Source organism: Hyperoodon ampullatus (genome assembly GCF_949752795.1).
Source record: "Hyperoodon ampullatus genome assembly, chromosome: 1".
Lineage (NCBI taxonomy): Eukaryota > Metazoa > Chordata > Mammalia > Artiodactyla > Ziphiidae > Hyperoodon > Hyperoodon ampullatus.
In genome coordinates, this window is record NC_136914.1 from 84916005 (window position 1) to 84927928 (window position 11924).

General features: G+C 36.0%; 1 protein-coding gene across 10 annotated transcripts in view; it reads left to right on the forward strand.

Moving 5' to 3' along the window:
* Nucleotides 1–7631, forward strand: part of LIMCH1 (LIM and calponin homology domains 1) — a 344011-nt gene extending 336380 nt beyond the window's left edge. For all 10 annotated transcript variants that reach the window (XM_079701059.1, XM_079701061.1, XM_079701062.1 and 7 more), the window contains 2 exons: nt 2141–2243; nt 7524–7631. In XM_079701059.1, the coding sequence (XP_079557185.1) occupies nt 2141–2243; nt 7524–7549 (129 nt within the window). In that variant the 3' untranslated portion in view covers nt 7550–7631. The remainder of the gene's footprint in view (nt 1–2140; nt 2244–7523) is intronic.
* The last annotated feature ends 4293 nt before the right edge of the window (nt 7632–11924 follow it).

Genomic DNA, 11924 nt, shown 5'->3' on the forward strand with positions numbered 1-11924 from the left:
AGGAGGCAAAACAGATTTGTGCGACGTGTCTTTATAAAACCATTTTTCGTTGCTAAAGAGCATATACTTTAGCAGGAAGCTGAGAAAGCCACCCTGGAGGACGATGATGCTTCTGAATCTTTTAAGGCCAGATGGATTTATTTGGAATGTAACATTGTTGCTGCTTCTCAAACTCTTGAGACTCAATTCAAAGATTTTTGGTCTTTGACATAATGGAAGATTGTCAATTAAGTGGTTACAGCTAGTTGCTAACTTGTAGGTCTCCAAACGAGTATGTCTACAGTCACAGACTGAATATCACTCCCTCTGAGAAGCTGACCTACTTACCACACTAAGTCAAGTTGCCTTTGCTACAGGTCCTTATAGAACCTTTCATGGTCCTCATCGCTCACTATTGAATTGTTTAATTATCATCTGCTCTCTACAAGCTCCATAAGGGCAGGGACCACGTCTGTCTGGCTCACCACTATATCCTCTGTACCCAGTGGTGATGGTATCAATAAATATTTTTAGATGAATGAATTAATAAATAACTGAAAATGAGGAGGACTAAATTCTAGTCCCAAATCTCCTGCCAACAAGCAGGTGAACGAACCACTTATGCCTGATTTATTATAATATTTACAAGTCAGACTATATCAGCATTTCCTTTTTTCACCCATGGACATGTTTCAGATAATATATAATTGTGAAGCCAAACCTCTGTCTCTGAAAAAGAATCATTTCTTTCTCTTTATAACCCTAACATGCTTTCTGTGTCCTTCTTGGATTTGTCCTGTTTCTCATTAGTAGCCCCCTCAGCTATAAAGTAAACTTGCATGGGTTTAAAATAACTTCCACTTTACCTATAAGCTAAGAGAAAGTGAGTGAGGTTGTCCCAAAGTTATTAATTTAATAATGTCAGTAATCACTGGAAAGCAAAACTGACAGACAAAATGCAATATGGATACTTAATTAGACTCCATTTATCAATATTCTTATTGTAAAATTGACATAGGTAATGTATATCCTAAATTGTCTGGGAATGTTTGGAGGCTATATACTTTTTTTTTTTTTTTGGCCACGCTGTGTGTCATGTGGGATCTTAGTTCCCCGACCAGGGATTGAACCCCTGCCCCCTGCATTGGAAGCATGGAGTCTTAACCACTGGACTGCCAGGGAAGTCCCTGGAAGCTTCATACTTTTAAAAAATTCATATAATACCAAGATAATATGTTCCAACACCACAGTTTATTCTCAGAAACTTTACCAGAACTCAGAATAATCAAGGTGGCAAAGAGTCTTTGCAGATTCTCAGCAGATAGGGGACTTGTCTTCTTAGCTGTCAAGGCCTTTATTCTCTCAAGTCACTCACTTCCTGGAGCTGACCTGATGCTTTAAGGTACATCACCTCTTAGATTTATCCCCTACCCTTCTGTGTAGATGCAGCTTGTAACATAATTTGGATGAAGCCTCCCTCTGCCTGAGATGACCTTAGAGCATCAGTCTGGGGCTGGCCCTTGTTTCCTGGGCTGGGTCAAGATCCCCCTGCAGTAGGCTGGCATGAACCAACATGCCAGAGAACTGGCATGTTCTCTGATTCAGCCAGTACAATGTACCCCACAGTCTCTTTCTGCTCTCAGGCTGACTTGGTATCACTGCCTTTAACGTGGAAACATAAAGTGGAATAGCTATTTCCCAGTCATTCTGGTCGGGTAGAACTTACCAACAACACTAAAAAGCATTTGAAGATTATTCAGGGACAAGTTTCAATATATATTGATCATTCCTTGGCCATGTGTTTATTTAAAACCACTAGGATTTAACCTGTTTAAAACGGTTCTTCCATCTTGATTGAGAATCAGTGTGCATAGGCTTTGGGATCAACCCGCTACCACTTACCAACTTCACAACCTTGGACGAGTCAGCTAACCTCTCTGAACTGGTGTCCTCTGAAAAATGCCAGGAGTTAGGATAAAATGCTAAAAGTATATTGTTGCTGGAAGTCAAGTCGTGGTGCAGCATCTAATACATAGTAGATATGCAACAAATGTGGAGGTTGGAGAAGTGATTACTGTACTATTCATGTGAACAATAACTAAACATTATAAGGAAACAATTCCTTATGCACCTTATAACTTCTGTTCTTTCTACCCTATAGTGTGGAATTTGTAAAGGACAGCTTGGAGATGCAGTGAGTGGGACAGATGTTAGGATTCGAAATGGTCTTCTAAACTGTAATGACTGCTACATGCGATCCAGAAGTAAGTCCTGAGGGGAAATACCTTGAGATGAATGAGTGCAACCATATATGCCTTTCATAGACCTAGCTTAGGAATTCAGCTACTCCCCATCAGTTGATACTCCTACACTGAAGGAAAGATATATTAGCATCCAGGTAAAAGAAATGATAATGAAATAATCCCGTATTTACCGCTTGTTTCTTACTGGAAGTTACTGCTATAACATGGACTAATTCTTTTTATCCAGAAGTGCATTAATACACCAGCAGGTAAAAATGTAAAACAAGTTTGAGACACTGCTTGAGCTCACCATAGAGATTTCAGTGAGATGCAGGGATGCTATAAAGTCTGGAACCCTATTTATTTGTTGAGTCATCTCTTTAGAAGACCAGTAGCATTTGGAGGGTGTTTCACATATGAAGAATAGCTCTCCACTGCTCATCAAATCAAGCACCAACTCCTCAATATCTACATGCCTCCATTCAGGAGTTTCATGGCATAATGTGGGCTTGTTCCCAGCTAAATTTAAAATTCTTTGAAAGACAAATGGTGGGTTCTACTTCTCTGTGAATCCCTGCCCCCTCCAAAATACCTTAGTACATACTAATCAGAGAAGCCCTCTTGAGGAGCCTGCTCTCGCATCTCATGTCTGGGTCTCCTGCCACAGAAAGTTAATGTTATTTGGGGGGGGGGCCACCAGGGGGTGCTGTTGCCCAGCTGCTGTTTAGAAAATCTGAAACTAGCCAGTGGCTAGCCTCTGAATCCTTCCTCGCTCTCCATCCTAAGTATAGTCCTTCTGGTGCATGACCTAGACAGCAGGTGATTCTTCTATTCAAATTCATCAGTCAAAAACTCTTTTAAAAAAAAATATGAACGAAGATCTGGAATTTGAAATTCAAGAATTTTTTATTATTTCTCTAAGTAAGTGAAGTGGCATTTTTACAGTCTTTTTATGTGGGTTTCTAAATCTGCAAGACTGAAGATTTTAAGAGTGAAAATTGAAACTAAGTTGTTTTATAGCTATAGATTTTGTAAATTCAGAGAAATATATGCCTATTTTAACAAAATGATGGGAAATAAAAATTAAACCCAGGTGGTTTTGATCTATGATAAACATTTGACTTGAGGTCAAAACAGTCCCAACTTAGAGCTGCTGCCATCAACCTGGACTATTTTATATGTATATACAAAGTATTGATATTAATTTTTATATTATGTATTATACATATAAAATATGGGATAATAGTATACCATATATATACCATAAATATATATACAGGTATATACAAATACATATATACATGTATAATATATAATAATTACATTTTACTTAAACTATGTTTGTATTTGTTTGTTTTGTTTTGTTGTTTGTTTGGGTTTTTTTCTTCTTTATCCCTCCCACCCTCCCTATCCCATCCCTCTAGGTGGTCACAAAGCACCAAGCTGATCTCCCTGTGCTATGTGGCTGCTTTGCACTAGCTATCTATTTTATTTATTTTTTTATTTTTTTAAATTTATTGGAGTATAGTTGATTTACAATGTTGTGTTAGTTTCAGGTGTACAGCAAAGTGAATCAGTTATAGATATACATGTATCCAATATTTTTGGCAAATTAAAAAAAATGATAATCTTAGGAGAAATTGGGGGCTTCCTCTTTTTTCTTTTTCTGTTTTTTTTTTACTTTTGAAGAAGAATATTCTTTGATTTTCTCTTCTTGTGCCAATGCTCTTCTCTTTATTTAATTTTTGAATTTTATTTTATTTATTTTTTTATACAGCAGGTTCTTATTAGTCATTAAAAAGGAAAACTAAACCCTTTTGTCTCAGGATTCAAAGTGATTTTTTTCCTATCATCTAACATAAATTGGAGTTTTTCCTGCAACCTCAATGACCTGCTGAATGTGAGTCATGGAACCAGAAGAGGGCACTGTTAGGTTGAGGGCCTCTTGAACCAGATTTGAAAAGTGCTGTAAATCTGAATTTCTTTCATAATTTGAAGTGCTTGAAGAATGCCAGCAGAGAACAAACCTGAACTCACCTCTGGAAAACAGTGACCTGCTTTCATCCAGATTTTCATTTTAATTGAGAAGCTGGGTGTTTCGCTGTCATTTCTTTGGAAATTAGCTTTTCAGATCTAGTCCAGCAATTTTTCTGTTGTGTATACGAATATAAAGGCCACTAACTGCTTTTGATTCCAAATCTAAAGACAAGAACCACAGAGTTCCTGTAATTGTCCTGTAAGATGAAAAATAAGGTGATTGGAGGTAGATTAAAGACATGATTTTTTCTTTAATGTTTTTGATGCGACATTTTACTAGGATGTTTTTTAGAATACTAAGGTACTAAGAAGAAAGCAAAAAGGCTCAATATCTCTCTGCCTAGATAACCAATATCAATATTCAAAAGAATAAATAAATAGAAGTTATAAGTGGTAAAAGGTTATAAAAATTAGATTGTTTAGAAAGATACCAAATTAAAAGTGAACCTCTTCAACCTTAACCACGTAATCACTTTCTAATAAGTTCTTGGGGAGAGGGGCAGAATGTATGTTTGTATACACGCACATGCGTGCGCACACACACACACACACAGATGCATATGTGTGTGACACATCTACCTGTATTGGTTTTTATTTCACAAAGGTAATGACATAGCCACAGTGGTACTTAGTTTTTGTTGCTATTGTTTTTCACTTAATGATATATCTTGGGAATTTTCCATATAGCATTTTCTTTCTCCTCATTCTTTTTAATGGCTCTTTAATAGCTGCATACAATCCCATTGTGTGGACTTAACTGTAATTTAAAACTAATGCTCTATGAATGAGTGCTCCAGTTATTTCTAGTTTTTTAATATTATTTTTTAAATGTTCCAGTGAACATCCTTGTATGTATGTCTTGATGAACATTTGAAAGCATTTTCACAGGGTAGATTCTGAGCAGTGGTACTGCTGAATAAAAAGGCACGTGCTTTTTAAATTTTCAGGCAACTTGCCTAATTATCTTCCAGAAGAGTGTATGCTCCCTGCAAAGTATATAAGAGAGCCTCTTTCTCTCTCCATGCCTATGTCAGCTCTGGATATCATCAAACTTTTAAAATTTCCACTCTGCTAAGTGGGGAGGAAAAAAAAAAACCTCTTTGCTTTGATCTGTAGTTTTTAACTATAAATGAATTTAAACCTCTTTTCATATGTTTGTTCACCATTTATATTTCTTTTTCTATTGACATTTATATTTCTTTATCTTTTGCCCATTGTTCTATTGGCAGTTGATTTTTACGAGTTCTTTGTAAATTAAGGAAATTTTCCCTTTATTTTATATTTGCTGCTTTGGGCAGTTATCATTGGTCTTTCTACTTAGTGATTTTTTTTCATAGAAAAGATTTTCATTTTAAATAGTTAAACATATCTCTTTTTTCCTTTTTGGATTCTGGGTTTTGTGTCCTACTTAGAAAAACTCTCACTACTCCAAGGGTATAAATAAATTTAGCTGAGATTTCTCCTAGAAATATTTTCTGGGTTTTTTTTGGCATGTAAACATGTGATAATCAGAAATGTATTTGGGGACAAGAAATAAGATAAATACTAGCTTTATTTTTTTTTCCAATTAACCAATTGTATGTCTGTAACTTAATGAATAATCCCATTTTTTCTTGTTAATTTGAAATACCAGCTTTCTCTTAAACTAAGTTCCCATATATATTTGGGTCTTCTTCTGGATATTTTATTATGTTTTATTATGTTCTATTACTATTTATTCTCTAGTATCAGTTTTAATTATTATAGCTTCATATTATGTTTCAATATTGAAAGAGAGAATGGCTACCTTCTCTCCAATTATTTTTTCTGAGTTTTCCTAACTCTCCTGTTTATTTTTCCAGATAAATGTTAATATCATTTTAGGCTAAACTTTAATTAAGTTACCACATGACAGGGAGAATGACCAGTACATCTGAGAGTACTGCTCATTTTTCTTGGTGTCATAAGGAAAAACTATATCTTCAGAGTGAATAGGTGGAAAGGCTAATAATTGGCTAGAGAAATACACTTGAATTGGTTGAATATACCCCAAATGCATTAAAAGAGTCAGAATGGGAAAAATGGCTAAAATTTTTTTTCTTTTTCTTTTTTTCTTTTGATCTAAGTTGAGAAGAGAGGAGATGGATAGATGTGAGGGGTGGTTTACATCATAAGCATTCTAAGTGAAACAAAATAATTTCATTGTGTAGAATAATAAAACCTGAATATATAAGCCTATTTTCTTTAAGTAAGTAGCCACGTTTAAATGAAATTTTTCTCTTGGAGGGGAAAAAGAGCATAACAGCATATTAAAATGCAATTCCTAAAAGCAATGTAAACCGTTTTTAAGTTCGTATGTAAATGGGAATAGAAGTGCAAAACAAATTACCTGTCATGGATCAAGGCATCACATGTTTAACTGGTGCCATTTGTGCTTGGGTGTTAGATGACCATGTCTTTGTGTCTGTTCCATCATTCACTCTTGTGAGATGCATTTAATGCAAAATCCCTGGGGCCTTTTCCAATGTTGCGATTGCCTCATCACAACTCTAGTGCCTAAAATGAAGGAGAAACTTTATGAAGGTTTCAGCAGGGAATATGGGACCCAAACCATCCTTCCTAGATAGGTTTGCCAGATAAAATACAAGATGCCCAGTTAAATGTTTTTGAATTTCAGATAACAGTGAATTTTTTTTAGTTTGTGTGTCCCAAACATCACCTGCTCAGGATGTAGCACAAGTATATCCCAAATATCCCATGGGATATATACTAAAAAATGTATCTGTTGTTTATCTAAAATTCAAATTTTATTGGGTGTTCTGTATTTTATTTGCTAAATCTAACAATCCTCATGTCTAGATCATATGTCAAATTCCTCCTCTTGCAATGTATTTTTTCTTAGAGAAACCACAACCTAGAGAAACTGAAAGAAGAGAGATTATTTTCTTGCTTATTTGCCCCAGAAGACAAGGTAGAAAACTTGGTGGAGATCATTTGGTTTAGGGTGAAATCCAGAGGACTTCAACCAAACTTGACAGGGCATATGAATCACCTTGTTCAGTTCTGGGACGGGGCTCAAAAGTCTGCATTTCTAACAAGCTCCAGGTGATGCCAATATGGCTGGTCCCCGGACCACACTTTGAGTAGCATAGTGGGACAAGTTTCCCCTCCCTAGAGGGAAGAGACTTTGGCAAAGGGCATTGCTAATTTTGGAAATGTTTAAACATCTGAAGCCAGAATTGTTGACTACTTTAACCAAATGTTGCTCTGTGTTCTTTGTCCCAGGTGCTGGCCAACCCACAACATTGTGACGTGGTTTTTGAGCTTCCAGATCACTCACCATTTCCTTACTGAGGGTGTCCCCTGGCAATCGTTTAACAAAACCCTAAGTGCAGGGGCTCCTCAGCATTCACCTAATTACTGAAAGGCTATTCTAAAAGATGGTATCTGTTCTTTTGTAGCACAGTGTTTGTGTTTTTCCTGCTTTCCTTTTTTTTTTTTTTTTCGGCATTTGCACAGTATATACAAAAGAATATTGAATTGTAATGATCCTGAATAGTTCCAAAAAAAGGTCTTAGCATGGTCAAACAGGCTTACAGTTTAAAATGTGTTATTCTCTTCTTTGGGAGTTAATGAGATAAATGATGCAATAAACCTTTTTTTTTTTAGCATTTCTAGGAATTAAAAACTTTATGTTTACAGAATTGAGCTGCAGAAAATGCAGGACATGCCAATTTGAGACATGTGGTCTTCTGAGACAGGAGCATACAATTAATGCATTTCAGAAACTAAAAATCACACCATCTAGCTCTGAGCTATAACTTGTTTTTAATGCAAAGATGCTAGTCTGATAATATATACTGTAATCCTGAAACATTTGTGTTACTTACTTTTTGAGGTGGAAGTCATACCAATAAATTATTGCACCGTTAGTGTTAGATTCTGTGTCCTTTGGAAGTTACGCCATTGCTGTAGCCTGACCCATCAAATAGAGAGAACCCTTGCTATACGGGCTAGGCTTACACTCTGGGACATTGACCAAGGGTAGGAAGAAACCAGAGGGACATAATTCAGTCATCATTTCCAAAGTTATTACCAAAATCTGTGAGGAAGTTTAATCTTCCAAACAGTGGTGGGTCAATGATAGCCAGGAGGGCTTTGTTGCTTGCTTCTCTTCAGGCTCTAGATTCAGCAAGAGACTCAGTGTGGGACATATGGAAGCTCTCATTGAGATCAGCCCATCATTAGATGTGACCACTGCTCACCCTTGCCTGCAAGTTCTCCTTGGGGGTCTGAAGCCCAGGTGGCTAAAGTAAAGCATTAAGTCCATCTTAATAGAATCTGAATGACATATGATGTGAGAAGCCACCAGCATGTGATCAACAAGAACCTACTGTTCACATCGTGCCCTGTCCACCCTCCTGGATACCTACCTGCTCTCCTCACGCCCTACATCACCAACTCTCTTTACTACCAAGAATTCTGGACCTTGCTCATGGAGAAGTTTAGCGAGAAACTCTTGTGGAGAGCTGATTTATTTTTTGCCCTGTGTGATGAATTTCATCTGGCCAAGAAAGGAAGCAAGTTACTATAAAGCATCACATTTTAGATCTCCAGGCTGTTTTCTTTAAGACTGGGGAAAGGGGGACTATTTATTCTGCCTTAAAATGATGGCAAATAAGTGATGATGACAGATGACATTTTGTGAATGTAGACTCTGGATATACTCCTAATAGGTTAATGTAGTCATAAAAGGAAATCAAGTAGATGTTTTTCTGTTATGTAAGCAATAATTTTTTTTCTGTGTCTTATTGAGTATGACTAGCAATTATTTATTTACATGCTAGACGGTTCTCTGCATGCGGGTTCCATGTAAGTACAGAAATTTCCTCAGCCACTGGAGGTATTTTGACCATTTTGTCATTTGGATGAGCTGTTGTTAGATTGAAATTTACAGATCATTTCATTTAAAATTGTGCCTTAGAAAATGCAAAGCTGTTGCACATAGTCAGTGATGAATTAAGGATGCAGTACATTGAAGAGAGATGAAGTCACCTCCAAGTTCTCAAGACTTCTCATGGAGGTGTTCGCTGTTTTACAGGAGGAAAAAAATTTTAAAAAAGAAAAATAGAAAAATTTAAAAAAAGAAAGTTTTGAAAATGTACAGATTAAGTCCAATATTTTGATTAACCACCTGCATGTTTTATTAAATATTTTGATAATGTGGATGTTTACACTTTGCATGATACTAGCAGAGTACTTTACCACCAGTAATGCACAAACATGTACAATATGATTATTCATAACCAATTTTTATAGAATACTTTTTACATGTGGAACTCCATCTGTTATGTAAGGATTATATGAATATTGCACATTCTCTTCTGGTTTCACAAACTCATTTATACATATTTCTTAGTGAGACTCATTGTACATGTATTGAAGCTAGAATCAAGTCAAGAAAAATCAAGCCCCATTCTCCAACTGCAAAATGTGCTTTTCCATAATGAACAATAGTCACCAGCACAGAATAATCTCCAACATTTTCTAAATTCTAATTGCCGACTGTTTCTATTTATATTTGATTTATATTTCATTTGGAGTCTGTTACATGGCAGCTCGAGCAGACTAGATCTTGTTTTTTCCAATGCAGCATAATGAGTATGATCTATTTCTTTTCAAATAATCTTTGAGATCCCAGGAAAAAAAAAAGTGCCCTGCTCTGTTGAGCTACAATGTAAATGTGTTTGTTTAAAAAACAGATGAGGCAAGTGAGTGATTTATTGTTCCTGAGGAAGTATATCTTTTTTTTCCTTATACTTCAAAAGCTTGTCCCTTCTCTTTCTTAAGGAAGAAAATGGGTAACTCTTTGTTTTTCACTTGCAAACTTTCATGACATGTGTTCATTCTTTCTGTGTAGTGTTACTAATGCAATACATATTATAGTTATCTATACACAGTGTAAGACTTAACAGGCTGAAATGATCCACCTCATATGTGAGTCCGTCCAAAAGATGTTACTGTTCTGGGTGGGCCAATGTTCTATATCAGTTACACTAACCTTCATTTAAAATATTTATTCTAAAATGCCTCTGAGAAATAGTAAAAAATAAACATAAAAAAAGTTGTCTAAAATGCAACAGCTTTTATAGTAAATGTACATTTATAAATAAAATACTCAAATCAACTTTGTATTTCATTGATTTTTTTTGAGGGGTGGGGGGGCCAGTTTTCTTACTTGGGGAAGAGATAATCAGGCTGTCTCTCTCTTGCAGCTTTTGGTCCAGAGTTACAGGGTCAGTTGATGGCAATGATGCATATTTGCGTATGTATATTGATGCATCTTGAGGTCAGCTATTTAAGGCAAATCAAACTTACTAGCTGATTGTAGGAGTCACCAAGGAATTGCCTGCCACTGAAGGATTCAAACTCCTTGAGATGAGAATCACAATAACCAGGAGAGACCCTGCAAATACCAGAGGAAATTGTCTAAAACAACCAAATGATGGCTTACTTCCAGTACTGGCTAGAGAAAACCATGTCAAACCCTTTAAAGCCGCTATATTCTGCCGCTTTTTCCAGTGCTGACCCAATGCTCCCTCTCACTGTATACATACAGTCTGTTCACTGAGGGCCTTTCTCTCCATTGTTGAATCTGGGAATATCCTTTGAAAAGGTGGCATCCTGCTGATACTGTATCAGCAAAATACACATGTATCTTGCCTGGCACTGTGTCTCTAATTTGTAGGTGATTGCAATAGCAATCAAATTCCTTGAAAGTTTCCACCCTTTTAAGACGCAATATTCTAATTGCTACTGCAAGTTGTATTCTGCTTCTTTTTTTTGCAAAGTTTGGTATGCAGTTAGTAGTTGCTGCTGTTTCCATATAAAAGTGAATTATTTGCCTTTTGTAAGAGAATTTTAGCAACTATTGAAGTAGTTTAATATATCCCTTGTTATTTAAGTGAAAGTTTATTCAACTACAATGCATTTCAAAACAAAGAAAAGATTGTTATTCTAACATGTGATCTATGAAGAATGTCTTTATTAAAAGAAGAACATTTTACCTGGGATAATGTTGAACTAGCTTTTTTTCCATTGACTTTCTTCAAGACCTAAGGACTCCTTTTTAAGGTCTGAATCTGGACCACAAAGGATCTCTCCCCATCCTTTGGCATTATCTAAGTCAGGGGTTACAAACTTAAATGACTGGAGGGACCAGCTAGGTATTGTAAATGAGAACCAGAAGAGGACAGTATTAAGAGAGTGGTATAGACTATGGCAAACTGAAAAAAGAACAGTTTTGTCTAACAAATGAACATATCTATGAAACAGAAACAGATTCACAGACGTAGAGCACAGACTTGTGGTTGCCAAGGGGGAGGAGGGGTGGGAGAGGGAAGGATTGGGAGGTTGGGATTCGCAGATGCAAACTAGTATATATAGGATGGATAAACAACAAGGTCCTACTGGATAGCACAGGGAACTATATTCAGTATCCCGTGATAAACCGTAATGGAAAAGAATATATATGTATAACTGAGTCAATTTGCTGTACAGCAGAAATTAACATAATACTGTAAATCAACTATACTTCAATAAAATTTTAAATAATAATAAACATTGGCACTGGTGCACAGCAAAAAAAAAAAAAAAAAAAAAAAAGCAGTCCTGTCTAAAGAAGGA